The sequence below is a fragment of the Oryctolagus cuniculus genome, chromosome 14, assembly GCF_964237555.1.
Source record: "Oryctolagus cuniculus chromosome 14, mOryCun1.1, whole genome shotgun sequence".
Lineage (NCBI taxonomy): Eukaryota > Metazoa > Chordata > Mammalia > Lagomorpha > Leporidae > Oryctolagus > Oryctolagus cuniculus.
Window position 1 is genome coordinate 62915193 of NC_091445.1, and position 25406 is coordinate 62940598.

Consider the following 25406-nt stretch of genomic DNA (forward strand, 5'->3'; position numbering starts at 1 on the left):
TATTTTAAAAAAGTTTTTTATTGATTTTCATTTTATTGAAGGGAGGCAGGGAGGTAGGGAGGGAGAGAGGGAGAGGGAGAGATTGAGATTGATTCCATTTGCTTGTTCACTCCCCAAATACATCAGCCAGGGCTGTGCCAGGCCAAAATCAGGAGCCTGGATCTCATCCAGGTATCTCACATGAGTAGCAAGGACCCAAGTACTTGAGCCATGTTCTGCTGCCTCCCAGGTGGGTGTTAGCCAGAAGCTGGATCAGAAATGGTGTTGCTGGGACTCCAACCAGGCATTCCAATATGGGATACAGTCATCCCAAGTGTTGGCTTAACTGTTAGGTCAAAAGCCCACCCATGGTTTATTCTGGTATTGATGCCTTCTATCATGTTTTTAAACTTCACTTAGTGTACTTTTCAGCTCAAAGATTCTGCTTGATTTTCAAAACTTTCTTCTATCTCTCTGCTAAGTTACCCTGTTAAAGTGTTGAGATCTTTTTCTGTATTTTCTTGAAATTCGTTGAGTTTCTTTAAAACAGCTACTTAATATTTTATCTGAATTACAACATATATATTTTTTTAAAAAAAGGTTTATTTATTTACTTGAGAGTCAGAATTAGAGGGAGAGGGAGAAGGAGAGGGAGAGAGAGATCTTCCAAATGCTGGTTCACTCCCCAAATGATCACAATGGTCAGAGCTGGCTGATCCGAAATCAAGAACCAGGAGCTTCTTCCCAGTCTCCGAAGCACTTGAGCCTTCCTCTACTGCTTCCCCAGGCCATAAGCCCGGAGCTAGATTGGAAGAGGAACAGCCAGGACTTAAACCGACACCCATATGGGATGCCAGCACAGCAGGCAGATGCTTAACCTACTATGCCACAACGTTGGCCTCAACATATGTTCTTTTTTTTTTTTTTTTTAAGATTTATTTATTTGTTTGTTTGTCTGACAAGCAGAGTCACAGAGAGAGTTTGAAAGGGGCACATAGAGATAGAGAGATCTTTCATCCACCGGCTGTCTCCCCAAATGGCTACAATGGCCTGGAGTAGGTCAGGCCAAAACCAGGAGCCATGAACTCCATCTGAGTCTTCCACGTGGGTGGCAGGAGCACAAGTATTTGGACCATCTGCTGCTGCTTTCCCAGGCACATCGGCAGGAAGCTGGATCAGAAGGGGAGCAGCTTGGACTTGTACCGGTGTTCTTATGGGATGCTGGCAGTGCAGACAGTGACTTAACTCCTGCACCACAGGACTGGCTCCTATTAGATTCGTTTTCATTGTCCCAATGTCTGAAGAATTTTGAAACCAGAATAGGTCAAATAGGCTGTGTGGTTTCTCTTGTATTTGCCTCCTGAAGTCCTGTTTACCATTTCTTGAAAGGTTTGTCTTGAAGTCTCAGGGAAAAGGTAGATTTCTTGATTTCTTGAAAGACTTGAAGCACTCTCGGTCTTCTTCTCCCTGGTCTTCCTCTAAGGGCTCATTAGACTTTTGTTTTCTCTGGATAAGGAATCTATTTCTCTGGCGTTGAAACCAAATTTGGGTTCTTGACTCAGGAACTCTGATTTCTTTGGCAAGTTGTTCTCTGGAATCAATTCCTGGGTAAGAGTTGTTCAAAAATGCCTTGATGAGGGTGTGAGATCGAGAGGAGCTGTAGTTGGAATGACACTGTCTGGATTCTGTTTGTACAGTAAAGAGATTTTGAATTTGTTCTTGAGGACAGTCTTCTCCATGGCCTTGGCTTGAGTCTAAAGCTTCCTCAAGCTCTGGTCTTTTCTGGAATGGATATTGTGCTCTTGGATTCTGGAACCAAACTTGTATTCTTGAATCTTTGGTGTTGATGTCCAAAGCAAGCTTCTGTTTGGAAGGGTAGCCAGGGTATGTCTTTTGGTTGAAGGCGTTGATGAGGATTTTCAGTTGCTCTTTTGTGAATTTTGTGGGACTGCACCTATGATTTTTTGATAGTTTTTTGTGTGAACAGTTGTCTTCGGCCATGTTGGAATACAGTCCCGGGGTCTAAGCGCCTGTCCTGCTCTGCTCGTCCTGGGTCCACAAGCTGAGGAAAAAAAGCAACATATATTCTTAGAATAATTTGAAAGTCTATTATAAGTTAGCACTTTTGCCTTTTCCTGTTAAATGTAAATACCTTAGAACATTCACTATATTTAGTTACATCTTCTTCCTGCCTTTTTTTTTTGCAGTTGTTTGTGTATTTTATATTTATATATGGGTGTGTGAACGCATTTTAAATCCCATCAGACATTGTTGTTTTATGCAGTCAGTATCCATTGATACTTACTTTTGTATTCTTCATCTCTTACTATTCTTTATGCCACACTCTGTGCTTTTGACATCTTTTGTTTTCTGCCTAATGAACTCCCTGTAGTATTTCCTTTAAAGTAAGTTGACTGCTGATAAATTCCATAGGTTTTAATTTTGTTACTTCCATGAAAACAATCACCTACTCTGTTGAAATATTTTTTATACTCTATTGTTAAGCTTTTATTTTATTTTATTTTTATCTTTGACTTTCTGCAGTTTTGCTATGCTGTGCCTAGATGTAATTTCTACTACACTATAAAGGTTTATAGTACTTCTTGAATCTTTAGATTAGTATCTTTAGTCATTTTTCTATAAATTTTGACAATTACCTCTGCAAATATTGCTTTTCTCTTCTTCCATTCTGCAATTCCAGTGTGAGACAAATTTTTAATATGTGTCACATGTATCTTTTGTTTGTTTTCTGCATTTTCCATGTTTTTTCACCATGTTTCAGTCCAGAAATTTTCTTTTAACCTTTTGATTCTCTGCTATTGAATTCTCAATTTTAGTTATTGTATTTTTCTTTCTAGAATTTTTCCATTTTTTGTTATGATTTCTTGTTCTTTGTATAAATTCTTTGTTTGCCAGTTAATTTTCTTAGTTATAGTTATTTAAATTCCATGACTCATAAATTCAATATTTTTATCTTCTAATATTTCAAAAAGATTTATTTATTTATTTTGAAAGTTAGAATTAGAGAGAGGGGGGAGAGACAAAGAGAGATCTTTCATCTACTGCCTCTTCCCTAGATTGCTGCAATGGCCAGTGCTATGCCAGATTGAAGCCAGGAAGCCAGGAGCTTCATCCAGATCTCCCCTATGGATAGTACAGGCCCAAACACTTGGGTCATCTGCTGCTGCTTTTCCCAGGCCAGTAACAGGGAGCTGGATCGGAATTGGAGCAGGGGAATGGGTAAAACCACCCCCTGCAGTGCCGGCATCCCCTATGGCAACTGGTTTGAGTCCCAGCTGCTCCACTTCTGATCCAGATCTCTGCTGTAGCCTCAGAAAGCAGTGGATGATGGCCCAAGTTCTTGGGCCCCTGTATCCGTGTGGGAGACCCAGAAGAAGCTCCAAGCTCCTTGCTTTTGTTTGGCTTAGCTCTGTCCTTTATGACAGTTTGGGTAGTGAACCAGCCAATGGAAGACCTCTATCTCTGTCTGCCTCTGTCTCTCTGTAACTCTGCCTTTCAAATAATAAATCTTAAGAAAAAAAAAAAAAAAGAATTGGAGCAGCCAGGACACAAACGGCGCCCATATGGGAAGCTGGCATTGCAGGCCACACTGTCACCTGCTATGCCACAGTGCTGGCCCCTGGATTTTCTAGTTTCTGTGAAGTTGGATAAAAAATTCTTTTCTGTAATACTTAAGTGAAATTGAGAATTTTCTTTAATTATGAGAGTAGGTAACAAAGTCACGGGTGTACTTATAAACTTCAGATGCTTTCATTTTGCTAATGTTGCATATATGCTGAAATATTTTTATACTTTCCAGTGTTTTGAAATTATGCTTTTTAAAATATTTTATTTAATATAAATTTTCATAGGTACAGCTTTTTGGAATATAGATTCTTCCCCCCATCCCCACCCCCACCCCCACTCCTGTCCCACCTCCCCCATCTCATTCTTTATTAAGATTCATTCTTAATTTTATCTTTATATACAGAAGATCAACTCTATACTAGGTAAAGATTTCAAAGTTTGCACCTACACACACAAAGTATAAAGTACTGTTTGAAAACTAGTTTTTCTGGGCCGGCGCTGTGGCACAGCAGGTTAATGCCCTGGCCTGAAGTGCTGGCATCCCATATGGGCGCCGGTTCTAGTCCTGGCTGCTCTTCTTCCAATCCAACTCTCTGCTATGGCCTGGGAAAGCAGTAGAGGATGGCCCAAGTCTTTGGGCCCCTGCACCTGCGTGGGAGACCTGGAGGAAGCACCTGGCTCCTGGCTTCGGATCAGTGCAGCTCCGGCTGTTGCAGCCATCTGGGGAATGAATCAGCGGACGGAAGACCTCTCTCTCTCTCTGTCTCTCCTCTCTCTGTGTAACTTTGACTTTCAAATAAATAAATAAATCTAAAAAAAAAAAAGAAAACTAGTTTTTCCATTAATTCTCATAGTACAACTCATTAAGGACAGAGAGCAAGTGCACAGTGACTCCTTTCGTTGATTTAACACTTGGCACTCTGGCGTCAGTGAATTTTTTTTTTTTTTTTTTTTTTTTTTTTTGACAGGCAGAGTGGACAGTGAGAGAGAGAGAGACAGAGAGAAGGGTCTTCCTTTGCCGTTGGTTCACCCTCCAATGGCCGCCGCAGTCGGCGCGCTGCGGCCGGCGCACCGCGCTGATCCGATGGCAGGAGCCAGGAGCCAGGTGCTTTTCCTGGTCTCCCATGGGGTGCAGGGCCCAAGCACCTGGGCCATCCTCCACTGCACTCCCTGGCCACAGCAGAGGGCTGGCCTGGAAGAGGGGCAACTGGGACAGAATCCGGCGCCCCGACCGGGACTAGAACCCGGTGTGCCGGCGCCGCTAGGCGGAGGATTAGCCTAGTGAGCCGCGGCGCCGGCCTATTGTTTTTTTTTTTAATAGAAAGCTTTTATTTAGGCCGGCGCTGCGGCTCACTAGGCTAATCCTGCACCTTGTGGCGCCAGCACACCGGGTTCTAGTCCCGGTCGGGGTGCCGGATTCTGTCCCGGTTGCCCCTCTTCCAGGCCAGCTCTCTGCTGTGGCCCGGGAGTGCAGTGGAGGATGGCCCAAGTGCTTGGGCCCTGCACCCCATGGGAGACCAGGAGAAGCACCTGGCTCCTGGCTTCAGATCAGCGCCGTGCGCCGGCCGCAGCACGCCAGCCGTGGCGGCCATTGGAGGGTGAACCAACGGCAAGAGGAAGACCTTTCTCTCTGTCTCTCTCTCTCACTATCCACTCTGCCTGTCCAAAAAAAAAAAAAAAACAAAACAAAAAACACAACTTTTATTTAATAAATATAAATTTCATAAGTACAACTTTTGGATTATAGCGTTTCTTTCCCCCATACCTACCCTCCCACCCCCAAACCATCCCACCTCCTACTCCCTCTCCTATCCCATTCTCTATTAAGATTCATTTTTAATTATCTTTATATACAGAAGATCAACTCTATACTAAGTAAAGATTTCAACAGTTTGCACCTGCACAGACACACAAAGTATAAAATACTGTTTGAAGACTAGTTTTACTGTTATTTCTCATAACATCACACATTAAGGACAGACGTCCTACATGGGAGCAAGTGCATAGTGACTCCAGTTGTTGAGTTAACAATTGACGCTCTTATTTATGATGTCAGTGATCAACCAAGGTTCTTGTCACCAGCTGCCAAGGCCTCTTGAGTCCACAAATTCCGACACTATTTAGACAAGCCATAATCAAAGTGGAGGTTCTCTCCTCCCTTCAGAGAAAAGTACCTCCTTCTTTGATGGCCTCTTTTTTCCACCAGGATCTCGCTGACAAGAGATCTTTCCTGTAGGTTATTTTTTGCCAGAGTGTCTTGGCTTTCCATGCCTGAAATGCTCTCATGGGCTTTTTAGCCAGATCCAAATGCCTTAAGGGCTGCTTCTGAGGCCAGAGTTCTGTTTAGGGCATTTGTCATTCTATGAGTCTGCTGTGTGTCCTGCTTCCCATGTTGGATCGTTCTCTCCTTTTTAATTCTATCAATTATTATTAGCAACACTTGATCTTATTTATGTGATCCCTTTGACACTTAATCCTATCTTTATGATCAGTTATGAATTTAAACTGATCACTTTAACTAGTAAGATGGCATTGGTACCTGCCAACTTAATGGGATTTGAAGTCCCGTGGCAAGGTTTTAGCTTTACTCTTAGGGGTAAGTCCGTGGGAATGTGTGCCTCCCTCTCTTATTCCCACTCTTATTTTTAACAGAGATCAATTTTCAGTTGGATTAAAACTCCTAAGAATAATTGTGTGTTAATTAAAGAATTCAACCAATGGTATTAGTAGAAAAAAATACTAAAAGGAATAAAATAGTAAGCTGTTGCTCGACAGGACAAGGGCTGATCATGTCATTACTTGTTATAGTGTCAGTTTCACTTCTACAGGTTTCCTTTTAGGTGCTCAGTTGTCACAGATTAGGGAGAACATATGATATTTGTCCCTTTGGGACTGGCTTATTTCACTCAGCATGATGTTTTCTAGATTCCTCCATTTTGTTGCAAATGACTGGATTTCATTTTTTTTACCACTGTGTAGTATTCCATCGAATACATATCTAATAATTTCTTTTTTTTTTTAAAGATTTATTTTATTTACTTGAAAGAGTTGCAGAGAGAGGTAGAGACAGAGAGAGAGGTCTTCCATCTGCTGGTTCACTCCCCAGATGGCTGCAACGGCCCGAGCTGCGCTGATCTGAAGCCAAGAGCCAGGAGCTTCTTCCAGGTCTCCCATGCAGGTGCAGAGTCCCAAGGGCATGGGCCACCTTGTGGTGCTTTCCCAGGCCATACCAGAGAGCTGGATCTGAAGTAGAGCAGCCGTATCTTGAACCGGTGCCCATCTGAGATGCTGGCACTGCAGGCAGCAGTTTTATCTGCTATGTCACAGCGCTGGCCCCTATCTTCCTTTTGTTTCTTGAATTTCTGTGTTTATTTTGGCATATTTAGAGATAGTTGTTGTTGGTTTCTTTTCTTTTCTTCCCTATGATGGCTTTTATCTTTGGACTGTGCCTTTATGGCTTAGTGAAGTGTCTGCTCTTCCAGTCGGTACCCAGAGGCATGTACTGGGTGTGGTCAGGGAGCTCTGTTCAGTGCTCCAGGGTGTGGGGAGTGTCTAAGGTGATACCCAAGCTGGGCGTGGTAAATCTTTTTTTTTAATCTGAGGAGAGGTGTGGGGAGCAACTCGGACTAGACTAAGTTACTGAAATTAAGACTTATTCTATGCATCTGCTCTCCCACAATATGGCGCTGAGAAGGGAGTAAATAACTTCTACGCAGCTGCCTCTCGCCAACTTGAGTGATGACCTGCAGGAGCTGATCCTGCTCCTGATTGGAGGAGAGCAGCATATTCGGCGTGTGGGTAGCAGAGTTGGGATTGGTGGAAGAGGACTATAAAGGAGGCGAGAGACAACATGCACCAGGAACACCTGAGGGACATCTGAGCAGCCCCCGAGAGAGCCGGCCGGCGGTGTGCCGCTCCCCCGTGGAAGTGGGGAAAGTGGCAGGGGGTGCCGCCCCTCCACGGAGGTGGAGGGACGGCAGCCAACCTGGGAAGAACCAGCAGCAAACCCGGGGAGGGCCGAGCAGACAAAAGAACAACGCAGGGTCTTGTGTCGCTCCTCCACGAAGAGGGGGAGCGACAGAGAGGGTTTGATCTGCTCTGTTGGCATAGTCTAACGCTCACCTCCTCTCCTCCAGGGAGACCAATGTCCAGGTGCTAGCTCCAGTGGGTACGATATTCATCCACTCTGCCACAAGAACCACGCTAAGGATCCATGCAATCCTCAGTTTGAGCACGGATACTGCCGCAATGATCTTCACCAGGGAATCAGAGACCAGTGACTAGTCTCTGGGAGAACTTGTATCTCACCAGTGTACTTGTTACTTCTTGTTCATCTAATTTAGTTAATATGATGCCATCAATATTGTACATCACTGTGAATTTCTCTTGATTATCCATATTGTCTGGGTCTCTTGGAAGTGAATTCAAACCTAGGACAGAAAAATTAATATAGCCTTGGTTCAAACACATAAAGGTATGCTACTATTGATTGTGTGGTTCTAGTTCTTAACAGGAGTGGAAAACATGTTTTACCACATCAAAGACTGCATATCACTTACCTGCCAGAGACCCATATCCCTATCTCTGTATGCTGCCAAAGAGATCCTTTGGCTTTTATAGTGTAGTTTTTAGTCAATGATTTATCACCCTCAGCCTTTCATTGTTTTTCTCCATTGCATTGACTGCTCCTAGCAACAGCTATCCAGTTCCTAGTCCTTTTAATTACTGCTCTGTACTTCACAAATGCCTGAAATATTGCACCTGCCATGCCTTCTCTTTCACCGACAAAAGTTTTCACAATTGTGATTGCAGTGATACAGCATGTTATGGACTAGTTACTACCAGTGGTTGGTTCCTCATTGCTAGTCAGTTAGTGGTTAATACACTTAAGAATCTCATTTTATAGTCAGTTTCACAGGGCCACTTTTGGTATCATCTCTCTCAGGTCAGGTTCCCTAGAACAAAGTTTGACATTTCAACATTTGCATGTAGGAAGTTGATTGGGCAGTACTTCTGGGGTTGATCTCTGTGAGAGAGGTTGCAATGGATATAGCACTAGGAAGCTGGAAGGGTAGTGGAACAGCAGCCTCAACTGTTGTGATCCCACTGGAACCTGACACTGGAATAGCCCTTCTGAGATATTCCAGGTTGTGATGTATAGTGCCAGGCCATTTTACTGCACATTGGGCAGTCATTGAATGTGGGCTGCTTTTGGAGAGTGACATAACCTTGGATGTGGCAGCTCCATGCAACTCAAGGAAATTCCTGAGGCTTCACCTGTTCAGCACCAGCAGGCACAATTCTGGAAGCTGGGAGGCTGAGTATTTCAATTCTGAAAGTGGCACACCGTAGCTGTCACTACAGCCACAACAACAAGATCAGTTTTAGTGGAGTGGTGAGAGTAGAAAGGATACTGTTGTGCTAGAGAAACAAAGGAGGAGATGAGGAGGGTTGAAAATTTGTTCAAACTGCTTAACTGTTTTTTTTTTTTCCTTTTTTTAACTTTTATTTAATGAATATAAATTTCCAAAGTACAGCTTATGGATTACAATGGCTCCCCCCCCAATAACTTCCCTCCCACCCACAACCCTCCCCTTTCCCTCTCCCTCCCCCCTTCCATTCACATCAAGATTCATTTTCAATTCTCTTTATATACAAAAGATCACAAACTGCTTAACTGTGAATGGAAGAAGAGAAAAGATAGTGGAAGTTCCTGAAGATACTGGGAATGATGGGATCCTGGATATCGGTATTATGATTTCCCTTGGCCAGGAAGAGGTTCATTTTCATCCTTGTAGTTGAACAGAAGGAGGCAGAGAGCCGTTTAGGAGCAGTTAAATTTATAACATTAAGGGGGAGAAACTTGAGGCAGTTCTTTTTAAAATTTTTTTTGAAGATTTATTTTATTTGACAGGTAGAGTTACGGAGAGGCAGAGGCAGAGAGAAAGAGAGAGGTCTTCCATCTGCTGGTTCACTCCCCAGGTGGCAGCAACATCTGGAGCTGAGCTGATTCAAAGCCAGGTTCCAGGAGCTTCCTCCAGGTCTCCCACGTGGGTGCAGGGGCTCAAGGCCTTGGACCATTCTCCTCCACTGCCCTCCCAACCCATAGCAGAGAGCTGGTTGGGAAGCAGAGAAGCTGGGGACTCGAACCAGCGCCCATACGGATGCTGGCACTGCAGGCAGTACCTTTACCTGCTATGCCACAGCACCTGTCCCAAAGTAGTTCTTTTTTGTTTCTTGTAGTTAACATCAAGAAGATTAGCAATAGAAAGAGGGAAAATTGGTCAGGTTGAAGGTATAGGGTTAGTAGAGTATGCTTTAATAGATGTCTGTGTTGAGTTGGAAGAGAGAGCTAACAGGATAACCAGTGGGTGTTGTGGGTCCATTTGAGGTTTATGTTCCTGATTTTATAGAATTATCAGTCTGTGCAGTTGTGTAACATTTTTCCTGGAGAGCTTAAGGCAGTTAAAATATGAATATTATGCTCAGTGACTTACCAGATTATTTTCTTTTTCTTTTGCATAGCCATCAGATCAAGTCATTACAATATAGTAACACAGGAGACATGATACTTGTTGTATCTGGAAGTTCTCAGGCCAAGGTGATTGACAGAGATGGTTTTGAAGTAATGGAATGTATAAAGGGAGACCAGTATATTGTGGACATGGCAAACACCAAGGTAAGCACGAAACAGAATATTTCAACAAATTTAATTAATTCAGCACGTTTATCAATGACTTGTTTGTGCCTCCATGTAATAATTCACTATAAATGATAGTGTCTTAAAGCAGTACCAGTTTATTCTTGCAGTTATGTGGATTATGAATAAACTGGGAGGATCTGCTGACTTGAATAGTGTCAGCTGGGCACTAGGGTGTCTTTAATGTCCAACATCGCTTTACTCAAATCGTTAGCAGTCATGGCTCTACTCCATAGTGCCTTTCTCTTTGCCGTTTCCCTACTTGGACTCTTAGCCTTTTGCTTGGTGTCTCTCTCTATCTGTCTTCTTTTGTCAAATTTGTACCTCTCATTGTGTTTGTCCCAGCGGGGTTAGGCTTCTTGCTTGCTGCTGGCTTGCCTGAAGGCCATACATGGAAACTGTAGATAGCTTTATGTCTGGCTTCAGGTGTTACACAGTATCATAGGCTCAGTCAAACTTCGTGGGAAGAGAAATAAGCTCCACCACCTGATGCGTGAATGTTAAGATCAAACTGTAAAAATCGTGTGAAATGGGAGATACTGATGCAGCTACCTTTGGAAATATGATATATAGCTACTATAGGACAAAAGGAAAGAGAGGCTCATCAACTTCATATATAAAGATTTTTAGCGAGATGATGTTTTAAAATTAATATATAAGTATATTAAATATAACTAAAGCCGCAATAATGCTGTGACATGGATGACTTAAAATAGAAGTTGTTCTTGCTAGTATGTTTATTGGGTTAGCTGTTCTTGCCCCCAAAATGTGCACAGAGTTTAGGTCTGTTCTATGAGTCTTTGTTGTTCCTTGGATCAAAGGATTGCCAAGGGGCATGATTTTCTCCTAGTGATGGCAGAAACACAGGGAAGCTCCAACTCTGGAAATACATTTCAAGTCTTTGCTTATGTCATGTCCTCTAATATTATATCAGCCAAAGCAAGTCTCATCTCTGTGCCTAACATCAAGAGACTTGAGATATCCAAGGATGATTGCTGGTGGAAGGAACTGCAGAATCACATGGTGAAGGTTGTGGTCATAGGGAGATATGATGGATTGACAACAATAATGTAGTCTACTAAAAGTATATTTAAGTGTCAGTGAATATGATTGATTCAGAATTTGGAGTCTTAATTTTAATTCTGAATTTCTTCTTCTCCTTGCCTATCTGAAACTTCTGATGTAAGAATTCTTTATTTTTTTAACAATTTATTTATTTATTTGAAAATCAGAGTTACACAGAGAGAGAAGGAGAGGTAGAGAGAGAGAGAGAGGTCTTACATCCGATGGTTCATTCCTCAATTGCAGCAATGGCTGGAGCTGCGCCGATCTGAAGCCAGGAGCCAGAAGCTTCTTCTGGGTCTCTCACACGGGAGCAGGGGCCAAAGGACTTGGGCCATCTTCTACTGTTTTCTGAGGCCATAGCAGAGAGCTGGATCAGATGTAGAGCAGCCATGACTCGAACCAGTGCCCATATGGGATGCTGGCACTGTAGGCAGGGGCTTCACCTGCTATGCCACAGTACTGCCCACCCACCCCTCCCCCAGCTATTTTTTAAAGATTTATTTATTTGAAAGGCAGAATTACAGAGTAAGAAAGAGAGACAAAGTTCTTTCATCTGCTGGTTCACTTTCCCAAATGGCCACAACAGCCTAGGTTAGGCCAGTCCAAAGCCAGCAGCCTGGAGCTTCATCTGGGTTTCTCATGTGGATTCAGGGCCCAAGCACCTGGACCATCTTCCACTGCTTTTCCAGGCCATTAGCAGAGATCTGGATCAGAAGAGTGCCGGCCCCTGCTATTTTTTTTTTTTTTAATTCAAAGGTAGTAATTGTGCATCTTTGTGGGTTATAGGATGTTTTAGTACATGTATGTGTTGTGTAAAAATCAATTCATGGTATTTAGATTATTATCTCAATTGTTTATCATTTCCTTATGAAGAGAACATTTAAAATCATCTCTTAAAGCTATTTTGAAGTATACTATACAAAATTATTAACAAAAATCATCCTTCAGTGTAGTAATACACCATAACCTCTTTCTTTTAATTGACTATGTCTTTTTGCCTGTTAATACATTTCTCCCCATTCCTACTGCCACCTCATCTCCCTGCAAGCCACTGGTTATCACTATTCTGCTTCATGCTTTCTTGAACTCAGCTTTTTTAGATTCTACAGATGAGTGAAATTACTTGATAGCTGCCTCTCTGTACCTGACTTAAAATTATGATCTTAGATTCCATCCATGTTGTTGCAAATAACAAGATTCCTTTTTTTATTAAAAAAATTTGAGCATATTATAATTGTACATATGTATGGGAAACAGTGTGATTGTTTTAATACATATTATATTGTATCATATTCAGTCAAAATAAATATATCTCCTCAAAAACATCTAAAATTGGGTCTTCAAGTTTTTAAAATTTTTTTATTTTAATTTTTCATTAGTTTTTTTTTTTTTGACATGCAGAGTGGACAGTGAGAGAGACAGAGAGAAAGGTCTTCCTTTGGCGTTGGTTCACCCTCCAATGGCCACCGCGGCCGGCGCGCTGTAGCCAGCGCACTGTGCTTATCCGAAGGCAGGATCCAGGTGCTTCTCCTGGTCTCCCATGGGGTGCAGGGCCCAAGGATTTGGGCCATCCTCCACTGCACTCCTGGGCCATTAGCAGAGAGCTGGCCTGGAGGAGGGGCAACCGGGACGGAATCCAGCGCCCCGACCGGGACTAGAACCCGGTGTGCCGGCGCCGCAAGGTGGAAGATTAGCCTATTGAGCCACGGCGCCGGCCCTAATTTTTCATTAGTTTTAATAGATTCAATGTGTTTTGTTGATGCAATTCTAGGAACATAATGATATTCCCCTCCTGCCTCCCAGGTCCCTGCTAATGTACCTGGGAAGGCAGCAAAAGATGGCCCAAGTATTTGGGTCTGTCCCACTCATGTAGTAGACCCAGATGGAGTTCTAGGTTCCTTGCTTCGATGTGGCCCTGGCCTTGCTATTGTAGCCATTTGGGGAGTGAACCAGTGGATGGAAGATCTCTCCCTCTGTCTTTGTCTATGTCTCTGACTCTTCTGTTCAAATAAATAAATAAATTTTTTAAAAATTAAAAAAAAACAGTGCTGCAATAAATATGGGAATTCAGATATCTTTTTGACATACTGATTTTGTATTTTTTGGCTATATACTTGGTATAGGATTGCTGGATATGTGGTAGTTGTATTTTTAAGTTATTTTTGAGGAATCTCCATACTGATTTCCATACTGACTGTACTAATTTCCATTCTCATTAAAACATGAGTTCTCCTATTTCTACATCCTTGCCAGCACTTGCTAACTTTTGTCTTTTTGAGAATAGCCAATCTAACTGGAGTATGGTGATGTCTCATTGTGGTTTTGATCTGTATCTTTCTGATTGTTAGAGACACTGAGGATTTTTTTGTATGCCTGTTGACCATTTGGATGTCTTATTTATTTTTTTATTTATTTTATTTGAGAGGCAAAAAGACAGGGAAAGAAGAGACGGACAGACAGAGAGACAGACTCAGAGCTTCTATCTGTTGGTTCACTACCTAAATACCCACAACAGGGCCGGCGCCGCGGCTCACTAGGCTAATCCTCCGCCTAGCGGCGCCGGCACACCGGGTTCTAGTCCCGGTTGGGGCGCCGGATTCTGTCCCGGTTGCCCCTCTTCTGGGCCGGCTCTCTGCTGTGGCCAGGGAGTGCAGTGGAGGATGGCCCAGGTGCTTGGGCCCTGCACTCCATGGGAGACCAGGAAAAGCACCTGGCTCCTGGCTCCTGCCATCAGATCAGCGCGGTGCGCCGGCCGCGGCGGCCATTGGAGGGTGAACCAACGGCAAAGGAAGACCTTTCTCTCTGTCTCTCTCTCTCACTGTCCACTCTGCCTGTCAAAAATTTAAAATAAATAAATAAATAAATAAATACCCACAACAGCTGGGGCTGGGCTAGGATGAAGCCAGGAGCCAGGAACTCAATCCTGGTCTCCAACTTGGATGGCAGGAATTCAATTACTTGAGTCATCACCAATTGCATACCAAAGTGCAAATTACCAGGAAGCTAGAATGAGCCGAGACTTGAACCCTGCAACTCCAACATGGCATGCAGGTATCCCAAGTGGCATCTTAATTGCTGTACGAAATCCCTACCCTGTGTATCTTCTTTTGAGAGGCGTCTATCCAGTTCTTTTGTTCACGTTTTAATTACTTTTTTTTTTTAAACTGTTGGACTGTCAGATTTCCTCATATATTGTCCTTTACAGATACGCAGCTTGGAAATTTTTTTTCTCATTCTGCATAATTGAGTGACCAGTATTTCTTGGGGGAATACAAAAATTCAAATATAAATTTTTTTAAGGGAAAGGGTTTATTGGTGGGGAAACCTGACAGACCGGAGGGAAGGGGCAAGAAGAAAAGAGGGAGAAGGAGAGTGTTAGAGAGAGAGAGAGAGAGACAGAGGGAGGGAGAGAGGGAGAGACAGAGATTGAGAGACAGAGAGAGATCAAGGTGGGGGGAGAGCCACCCAAGTGTTCAGGAACAGGTCCTGTTAAACCTTTGCCAGGGGGCGGGCAGGGAAGTAGGAGCAGCGAATCTGAGACAGTGAGAGCCGGGGCCGTGAATGTAGAAGGAAGGGGTTTTGGCTCAGGCCCTTGACCTCTAGTGGAAACTTTGGAAGGCTGAAAGGACCTTGGCTGTAGAGCAGAAAGTGCACATAGAAGGTTTAGCTCGAAGATAGGAAACAACTTGAATATATGGGATCTCCTTCCATTTTTCGGATCACTCACAGAAGTGATAAAGCTCACAGAAGTGATAAAGCTATCAGGGTTGCTGTTTGAGGTCTGGAGACAGTTTGAGAGGGACTATATTACTCAGAAGGCAACTGAGAGGAGAATCAGATGGAAGGTGGGAAGCAGCAGCTCCCATGGCGACCATTAGAGTCGGATTGGTGGATATTGGGCGTCTCAAGGTCATGGCCACTAGACGATATGGGAACAGGGGGTAGGGTCGTCACCCAGGCACCCACTGGAGCCCAGGGCGTAGCCCATAGAAGGGAAACAGGAGGTTGAGTCGCTGCCCACACCTACTGTTGCCTGGACACAATGTCTGTAGATGTTGTGGTGCCTGGTACTAGGACTTTGAGACGAGAGAGTAGAACCACAACCCATAGTAGCAATTGCTGTGAGAATTTCCCAGTCTGCATCTTACCTCAGAATTTGAGAGGCCGGTGTGTGGATGGAGATCACGAAGCGTTTGGTGGCTTGGAAGGAGTTGTGGGGGTGTGTCTTGTGACTGGCAAAAATCCAGGACCCCAAGGTAGCTCAGAGACCCCTGAAGGGAGAGCAAAGTCAGTGGGGGAGCCTGGATCCGAGTCACGGCACCAGTATAAGGCCACTACAAAACACACCAAACATTGGAGTGAGGGAAACGGTTTATTGGTGGGGAAACCCAACAGACCAGAGGGAAGGGGTGAAGAAGGAAAAGAGAGAGAAGGAGAGCCTAAGAGAGAGAGGGAGAGACAGAAATGAAGAGACAGAGAGAGAGAAAGAGAGAGAGAGAGAGAGCTGAATATAATTTAAACAAATTTACATACACTCATATTGGTGTCTTGAATCATTTTTTTCTTTAAAGATGTATTTTTTATTTATTTGAAAGGCAGAGTTATATATATTTAGGGAGGGAGGGGGAAGGGGGAGAGAGAGAGACAGAGACAGAGACAGAGACATGGATGGATATCAAGAGATTGATCTTCCATCCACTGATTTACTCCCCAAATGGCCACAACGGCCTGGGCTGTGCCAGACCAGAGCCAGAATACAAGAGCGTCATCTGAACCTCCCATGGGGGTGCAGGAGCCCAAGCACTTGGACCATCCTCTGTTGCTTTCCCAGGCACATCAACGGTGAGCTGGATTTGAAGTGGAGCAGCTGGATCTTGATCTGGTACACATATGGGATGCCAGTGACGCAGGTGGCGGCTTTACCCACTACACCACAGCGCTGGACCCTTATTTTTTCTTTATCTTGTGCTTACTATAGATAATCCTAAGAAAGTATGAGGAAAGGAATTTTTTGTCATTCTCAAAGATCTTCAAAACTATTTCAGGAAACCGAGGGCTTATGTTATAAAAGGCAAAGAGGAAGAGGGAGAGGTTATTCTCAGATTTGTACATGTAGTCCATGCAGTAAGATGATTAACAAAGAAGAACAAAGAGAGCAAAAATAAGGTTTATCAATAAATAAGAACTATGTGTTATAACTATATGCTATAAATCACTCAACCTTGCTAAATACTCAAAAAATAATTTTAAATGCTCATTTAAAAATCAGTGAAAATATCTGTTTTTTTTTCTTTCAATTGTGGTTTATTTTTACTTGTCTGGGAAATGTTAGTGATAATTTAATCTTTGGGTTAACTAATGTGCTTTGATAATGCAACTAGTAATATTTAAAAGTTGCGGGTTTCATAGGATGCCTTTTATAAAACAACTTCTTAACCTCTTTTCTGATTCCAAGGGTAACTTGTGGCTTTATTGGAATATTCAATGAGTTGGATGTTAAAGGAAACAATTTAAAATACCTGATCTCCCATGATAAAATAATGATATGCTTCAAATATAAACAGGCCCTTCTAACTATATTGTTAAATTGTTATTTGCTTTGCATCTCTATTATTTACATAATTTTATATGTGTGTGGTTTTTAAGGAGTACTTACAGGGGCACAGAAATTCTTTTTTGTTAGATACTAGACACTGCATTACAGGGAGAATGATTACACTTGTAGTTTTTATAAATAAAGTCAGTTGAGTATCTAACTGTAATTTCTGTGGGTTATATAAAAAATGGAAGATCTTTTTTTTAAATGATTTATTTATTTGAAAGTTAGAGTTACACAGAAAGAGGAGAGGCAGAGAGAGAGAGAAGTTTTCCATCCGTTGGTTCACTCCCCAATTGGCTGCAACGGCCAGAGCTGCGCCAATCTGAAGCCAGGGACCAGGTGCTTCTTCCAGGTCTCCCATGCGGGTGCAGGGGCCCAAGGACTTGGGCCATCTTCCACTTCTTTCCCGGCCATAGCAGAGAGCTGGATTGGAAGTGGAGCAACTGGGACTCAAACCGGTGTCCATATGGGATGCCGGCACTGCAGGCAGCGGCTTTACCTGTTTCTTTCATACTTTCATACATTCTGGCACAAGAAAATGTTTCAGGATCATCTTGTATTTTTTCTGCTTTCTTATTACCTATATTTTTAGTGATCTGTGGCTCCTTTTTTAAAAAAACATTATTTCCATTTTATTTGGAAGGCAGAAATGGAGAGAGAGAGAGAGAGGGAGGGAGGGAGGGAGAGAGAGGAAGAGGAGAGAGGGAGTCATTGATTGATCTTACATCTGCTGGTTTGAAATGGCCATAATAGCCAGGGCTAGGCCAGGAGAAAGCCAGGAATTGCAAACTCAATTCAAAGATTTGCTCGTTTGAAAGGCAGAGTGTCATAATGAGGGGCAGGGGAGACAGAGAGACAGACAGACACACACACACACAGAGAAATCTTTTTTTTTTTTTTTTTTTTTTTTTGACAGGCAGAGTGGACAGTGAGAGAGAGAGAGAGACAGAGAAAGGTCTTCCTTTTGCCGTTGGTTCACCCTCCAATGGCCGTCGCGGCTGGTGCGCTGCGGCCAGCACAACGCGCTGATCCGAAGCCAGGAGCCAGGTGCTTCTCCTGGTCTCCCATGGGGTGCAGGGCCCAAGCACTTGGGCCATCCTCCACTGCACTCCTGGGCCTCAGCAGAGAGCTGGCCTGGAAGAGGGGCAACCAGGACAGAATCCAGCGCCCCAACTGGGACTAGAACCCGGTGTGCTGGCGCCAGAGGTGGAGGATTAGCCTATTGAGCCGTGGCGCCAGCCGAGAGAGAAATCTTTAATCTGATATTTCATTCCCCAGATGGGTGCAACAGCCAGGGCTGGGCCAGGAGAAAGCCAGGAGGCTGGAATGCCCCCCTGGTCTCCCATGTGGGTATCAGGGATGCAAGTACTTAGGCCGTTTGCTGCTGCCTGCCCAGGCATATTAGCAGGGATTTGGATTGGAAGTAGAGCAGCCAGGACTCTAACTGCAACTCTGATATGGGATACCAGCATCAGAAATGGTGGCTTAATCTGCCTGTGCCATATGCTGGCCCCTCAGGAATTCAATTACATCTCCCACATAGGTGGCAAGGACCCAAGTACTTGAGCTGCCACCTGCTGTGTCCTAATGTGTACATTAGCAGAAAGCTGTGTCAGAAGGGAAGTAGCTGGGACACAAACCAGGCACTTCCATATGGGATGCAGACATCTCAGGCAGTGTCCTGACTGGTACACCAAGCTCCCACCCCCATGACTGCTTTTAATAGGGAGTTCATTTTAAAGATTTTATTTATTTATTTGGGAGGTAGAGTTACAGAGGGAGAGACAGAAAATTCTTCCATCTTCTGGTTTGTGGGGAGCAACCAAGACTAGACTAAATTACTGGAACTGCTAAGACTAACTCTATGCACCTGATCTCCCACCATATGGCGCTGAGAGTAAACAACTTCCACACAGCTGCCTCACCAATTTGACTAACAAGCTGCAGGAGCTGATCCTGCCCCTGATTGGAGGAGAGCAGCATGCTCAGCGCGTGGGGAGAGAACGCCAACAGAGTTGGGATTGGTGGAAGAGGACTATAAAGGAGGAGAAAGACAACATGCAGGAGGAACATCTGAGGAACCCCTGAGAGAGCCGGCCGGTGGTGTGCCGCTCCTCCGCGGAGGCGGGGGTGGGGGTGGGGAGCGGCAGCTAACCCGTGAAGGGCTGGGGAAAGAGAACAGTGCAGGGTCCGGTGTCGTTCCTCCGCGAGTGGGGGAGTGACACTGGTTCATTCCCCAGGTGGTGACAGTGGCCTGAGCTGGGCTGATCAAAGGATGCTTACATAAAAAACTGCTTCTGAAAGTGTGATATAGGGAAAACCAAGGGAGTGGCTGAATAACTTCAGAATTATCAAAAGGTCAGAGTATTCAGTCACACTATGGACACTTCCAAGAAGTTAAGAGTATGTCTCAATTTAATCATGTGACCTCTGTGAAGCTCAAGGGAATTGCTCCTTATCCATTTCAACAAGTGCTATAGATAAAAAAGGAGATTGTTTTTGCACAAGTTTCTGGGCAAGCTTTTGTCTAATGCAGATTCAACATGAGAACGATTGTATTTGCTGACTTTGAAGATGGAGGGAATCCATCTGGCATGGAATGTACCTAACTTCTAGAAACTAGCAGTAGGCCCTAGTTGACAGACTGAAAGGAAATGAGGATCTCAGCCTTAAACCACAAGGAAGTTGTACTTTTCCAACAACCTGGATGAGCTTGGAAGCAGATTCGTCCCCAGAGCCTTCAGAAAGAAATATAGCCTACTGACATCCTGATGTCAGTCTGTGAGACCCTAAGTGGATAGTCCAGCAACATTGTCACTGGTCTGACCTCCACAACTATTAGGTAATTAATTGAATTATTTTAAGCCCCTCCATTTCTGAGAATTTCCATAGCAATAGAAAACTAACATAGCTCTGCAAAATTCAAACATACTAAATAATAATGAAAGACCCTGTGGAGGTGGTAGGAATTATAATAAAGCGTAAGAGCAGGTATTAACTTTGGGTTTGAGAAAGGGATATTTTTGCTCTGGGAACAGAAGGGATATGGCTGGGCTCACATGCAGATATTTTTACAGGTGGTGGCCTCAAATAAATAAGAAATGGAAAGTGTCACCATCTATCGCCAGTGTCATTTCCTGGTTCTGTGTCAGGAGATACTAGGATGGGGCCTTTGGTAGTACTATAAATACTTAAAAGTTTTTGAAGGTTGTGAAAGAAAAATTATTGGAAGAATTGTGGGAGCATCAAGGGTCATAGAATGTGAATGTGTAGAGACAATCAATCTGTGCATTCATATGATCTTGAGTTTTATTCAGGAGTCTGGGTGTTTGGGTGGAGCATAGTGATTGGAGGGGTGGGAAGAACTTATTTTGGAATAAAAAAATTTTAGGTATATTACAAAAGGACACTGAGGATTATACTGAGAGAACCATTGAAGTTTGGGATATTGAAAATAAAAATAATTTAAAGAACTGGAAGATAGAAGGTTATGTGGCCAGTAAATGGAATATCTAGAGCCTGGAACATATCTGGTTATATATATTGTGAATAAATATTGATAGTTCATGCTTTCAAAAAAGGAACTATTTGTGGCAATGTTAGAGTTAGCCATAGTTGAGTCTGCTAAAATATCTTGGGACAGACCATTGGAATTCATTGATCAAGGAAGACTGAATTTATCTGTTTGATTAAAATTTCTCAGGAATGTGAATGACTTGAACTTCAGAGTTCTTGATTCATGGAAGGAAATGACTAAGAGAAAGATTGATGACAATTGAGGTTGGCAAACCTCAGTCTGTGGATCAAATCTAGCATACATCCTGTTTTTGTAAATGAAAGTTGTAACAGAGCACATACATATGTATTTAGTTAAAATTGTTTGCAGACCCTTTTGTGCTACAGTGATGGAATTGAGTGATTGAGGCAGAGACCACGTGGCCCTCAAAGCCTAAGACACTGTTTGATTCTTTAGAGAAGTATGCTTGTTCTTTAGATAGATCTATGAATATTCTCTCCAGTTAAACATATTCACACCAAATTTTGCTGACAATTTCAGGAGATTTGGTGTTTCCTGAAAACCCACAAATGGACTCTGTTTAAGAATAACTTTTGGATCAGAGTTCTCAGTATATTCCCTGCTGCATTTCATCTCTTGTAGGAGTTGGCTCTGTCACTAGCTCACTAATCCAAAGACCTGGGCACTTTATTTTGTGAGTCATGGAGCCTTACTTCATTTGGTGACTACAAGTGGCTTTCTATCAGGCAGCTGTCATTGGGACAGCCTCAAGAGTGTGGACACATTAATGCCAATTAGCATTCGTGTGTGTGTGTGTGTGTGTGTGTGTGTATGAGTGTTGTGATGAAACCAGTATTGGTCATGTAATTGGTCAAGTAATATTCTCTCTTTATATAAAGTATTTTATATTAAAACAACTAATTGCTTTATTCTTTAATCTGTTGTCAGTTAAGACTGTTCAATAAAGGAAGAGCTTTTTTTTTTTTAAGGAATGTTTATTTAGATTGAGGCAGAAGAGAGAAAAACCAGTTTATTTGGTAAAAAAAAAAAAAAGTGTTTTAGTTACTGTTCTTTGATAGGTGTCACTTTAAAATTTTTCCACTAATGTTAGCTTTGGTACTGAATCTGTTTAGATTCATTTAAGAATCCTTAGTTGAACTTCATTTTGTTATGACTAATTTTGGTCACTGTTTTAACACAAGGGCACTTAACATTCCCATTGCCTTTGTCATGTTCCTATCTTTACAAACAAGAGACAACATTCATGGTCTTAGATTTTTTTCAGTTTAACCTACTATTCGTGTTCCTATTCTGGGTGCTCAACAGCTAAGGTGGCCCCATGTTCTTTTTCTTAATATCTTCTATAATAGCGATTGTTTTCTTTTTGCCCTCTTACAAAATATCCTTCATATTCTAAGATGCTATTTTAGCTCAAATCTACAAATATCAGTAAAAGACCGATTTTCCTGGGCCTGCCTTCAAGACTTGGATGGGCTGGATGAGGTGTGAGATTGCTATTTGGACAAAGTCTAGGAAATAAGATTCTAAGGCTTGAATTGAGTAGCAGCCATCTGTAGAACCCCAGGGTCTGGGAATGAGGAGAACAAACTGGTGAACTAGGAACTGGCTGGGAGATCAGGAAATTGAATTGGATTGAGACGAGGCAGAGATGTTAGTGGAAAGGAAGCGGAGTTAAACACAGGAAGAGGATAAGGATGTGGAATAGTGTGTAAAATTGGGAAGACCAAGGCAGTTTGGGATCTGAGTCCTCAAGGGCTGGGCCTCTCTTGGGTTATTGGAGTATTCCTTTTATTATACATCGTGAACTGTTTCTTTGCCCAGAGGTAGATACTTCATGGAGCAAAATTAGACCAGTTCCCTATAAACTACTAGTCCTTAAACATTCTTTTCTTCTTAAGAGTAGGCTGACAGTTTTCCGCATCCAGAAAGATCCCTGAAAATGCCATGGATTTTAGTCAACCAATCACATTTGGTTATTATTTTTTCAGAATCTTATTTGCACAAATGTGGGCATGGCACTCTGCCATCAGGCCATATTCGATGGTCAGTTCTCTTCACACTGTAAGTCTCAGCGGCCTTTGACATGACCAATTGTTCTTTTCTCCTGGAAATACTTTGTTTCCTTGACTTTTATTTACTGTAGTCTTTTGATTGTGTTCCTACCTCACTGCATGTTCCTTTTACTCTCGTTTTGTTTCTACTCCTTTTCAGTTCAACTTCTAAATGTTGGAGAATCCCAGAGCTCAGTGTTGAGCCCATGATGCTAACTCCTTGCTGCTTCATTGATTCAGTGGGTCACATGGCTTTAAATACCACATGTAGACGCTAATGACTTACACATTTTGCAGTTGTCCTTATCTCAGTAAATACTTCTCATTCACCAGTTGATAAATCCAAAAATGTGAATTCTCTTTGACTACATTCTTACTCTTACACCCCACGACTTCTTATTTTGCCAACAGAGGTTTGTGAATTAAGTTGTTATAAACATTTACATATAGATTTTGTATGGATATGTTTTCAAATCAGTTGAGTAAATAAATGCCTTGGAGTGTGATTGCTGATCATGTGTTTAGACTATGTTTAGCCCTGTAAGACACTGCCATGCTTTCTTCCCGAGTGCCTGGACTATTTGATTTTCTATTGTTCTGCTTCCTCACTAGCAATTGATAGTTTATTTTTTTTAGCCATTCTAATAGGTGTTAGGTGGGATCTCATTTTCCTAATGACTAATTGTGCTGAGCATCTTTTCGTGTTTGTCATCCTTACATCTTTTTGAAAGAGAAGAGAATATGTCTTTTGTTCATGCGTTTCAGAGTGTTTAAAAAAACATATTCTGAATATATATCCTTTTTGAAAATGTGATGTGAAAATATTTTTTCCAACTTGGTGACTGTGGCTTGTTGCTTTATCATTTCACAGAAAAAGCTTTTTAATTTAATTTTTTAAAAAAGATTTATTTATTTTATTTGGAAGGCAGAGTTATAGAGAGGCAGGGGCAGAGAGAGAGAAGGAGAGAGGTCTTCCATCCTCTGGTCCATTCCCCAGATGGCCACAATGGCCGGAGCTGTGCTGATCTGAAGCCAGGAGCCAGGAGCTTTCTCTGGGTCTCCTATGTGAGTGCAGGGGCCAAAGCACTTGGACTGTCTTCCACTGCTTTCCCAGGGCATAATGGAGAGCTGGATTGAAAGTGGAGCTGCCGGGACTTGAACCAGTGCCAACATGGAATCCCGGCACTGCAGGTGGCAGCTTTACCTGTTATACCAGAGCACCGTCCCCTCTTTTAATTTTAATGAAGTCCAATTTATCATTTTTTTTTGTTATAGATCATGTTTTTGGTATTTTATTTCAGAACCCTTTGCCAAACTCACTGTCACAAAAATCATCTCCTATTTTTCTTTTAAGAGTTTTACTGTTTTTGTTCTGCATTAAATTGGTTTTTTTTTGAAGGTTTGTATTTAATGAATACAAATTTTCATATGTACAGCTTTTAGGGATATAGTGTCTCTTTTCCCCATTCCCACCCTCCCACCCACACTCCCATCCCACCTCCCACTGCCTCTCCTATTCCATTTTTCATTAAGATTCTTTTTTTTTTTTTTTGACAGGCAGAGTGGACAGTGAGAGAGAGAGACAGAGAGAAAGGTCTTCCTTTGCCATTGGTTCACCCTCCAATGGCCACCGAGGTGGGCGCACCGCGCTGATCTGATGGCAGGAGCCAGGTACTTATCCTGGTCTCCCATGGGGTGCAGGGCCCAAGCACCTGGGCCATCCTCCACTGCACTCCCTGGCCACAGCAAAGAGCTGGCCTGGAAGAGGGACAACTGGGACAGAATCCGGCGCCCTGACTGGGACTAGAACCCGGTGTGCTGGCGCCGCAAGGCAGAGGATTAGCCTAGTGAGCCGCGGCGCCGGCCAAGATTCGTTTTTAATTGATTTTATATACAGAAGACCAACTCTTTAGTAAGGAGAGATTTCAACTGCACATACACAGACACACAAAGTATAAAGGACAGTTTGAAGACAAGTTTTACCATTAATTCTCATAGTACAACACATGAAGGACAGAGATCCTACGTGGGGAGTAAGTGCCCAGTGACTCCTGTTGTTGATTTAACAACTGACACTCTTATTTATGATGTCAGTGATCACCCGAGGCTCTTGTCATGAGCTGCCAAGGCTACGGAAGATTTTTGAGTTCACAAACTCTGTCAGTTTTTAGATAGGACCATATGCAAAGTGGAAGTTCTCTCCTTCCTTCAGAGAAAAGTACATCCTTTTTTGATGGCCCCTTCTTTCCACTGGGGTCTCAGTCACAGAGATCCTTCATGCAGAACCGTTTTTGCCATTCTGTCTTGGCTTTCCATGCCTGAAATGCTCTCATGGTATTTTCAGATAGGTCTTAGTGGCTGATTCTGAGGTCAGAGTGCTATTTAGGGTGTTTGTCATTCTAAAGTCTGCTGTGTGGACTGCTTCCCATGTTGGAACTTTCTCTCATTTGTAATTGTATCTATTGTTATTACCAGGCACTTGGTCTTACTTATATGAGCCCTTTGACTGATGGTCCTATGTATATGATCAATTCCATACTTAATAGGATCACTTTATCACATAAAATGGGATTAGTGCCACCCAGCTAAATGGGATTTGGAGTCCCATGCAAGTTTTTAGCTTCACCCTTAGGAGTAGATCTGTGGGAATGTGTGCTGATCTGTACAGCTTCTCCCTCTCTCATTCCGTTTCTTATTTTTAACTGGGTTCTATTTTTGATTGACTTAATACATCTATGATTAATTCTATGTTAAGTAAGCAGTTCAGCCAATGGTATTAAGAAAAAAAAGAATGAAAATAGTGAAATAATAAAGTGTTCCTCGACAGTCAAGACAAGAGCTTTTCAAGTAATTGCTTCTCATAGTGTCTGTTTCACTTCTATAGGT

At 42.7% G+C, this 25406-nt stretch overlaps 2 protein-coding genes across 2 annotated transcripts in view; one reads left to right on the plus strand and one right to left on the minus strand.

Annotated features, from left to right (window-relative positions):
• WDR70 (WD repeat domain 70) overlaps window positions 1-25406 on the plus strand; it is a 313385-nt gene that overhangs the window by 81262 nt on the left and 206717 nt on the right. Inside the window, exon 8 of the mRNA XM_002713983.5 lies at window positions 10093-10246. Within this exon, the coding sequence (XP_002714029.2) occupies window positions 10093-10246 (154 nt within the window). The remainder of the gene's footprint in view (window positions 1-10092; window positions 10247-25406) is intronic.
• On the minus strand, window positions 1384-3526 carry LOC103349653 (double homeobox protein A-like). The gene has a single exon (XM_008262324.4). The coding sequence runs from the start codon at window positions 1978-1980 to the stop codon at window positions 1384-1386; it is 597 nt and encodes a 198-aa protein (XP_008260546.1). The 5' UTR covers window positions 1981-3526.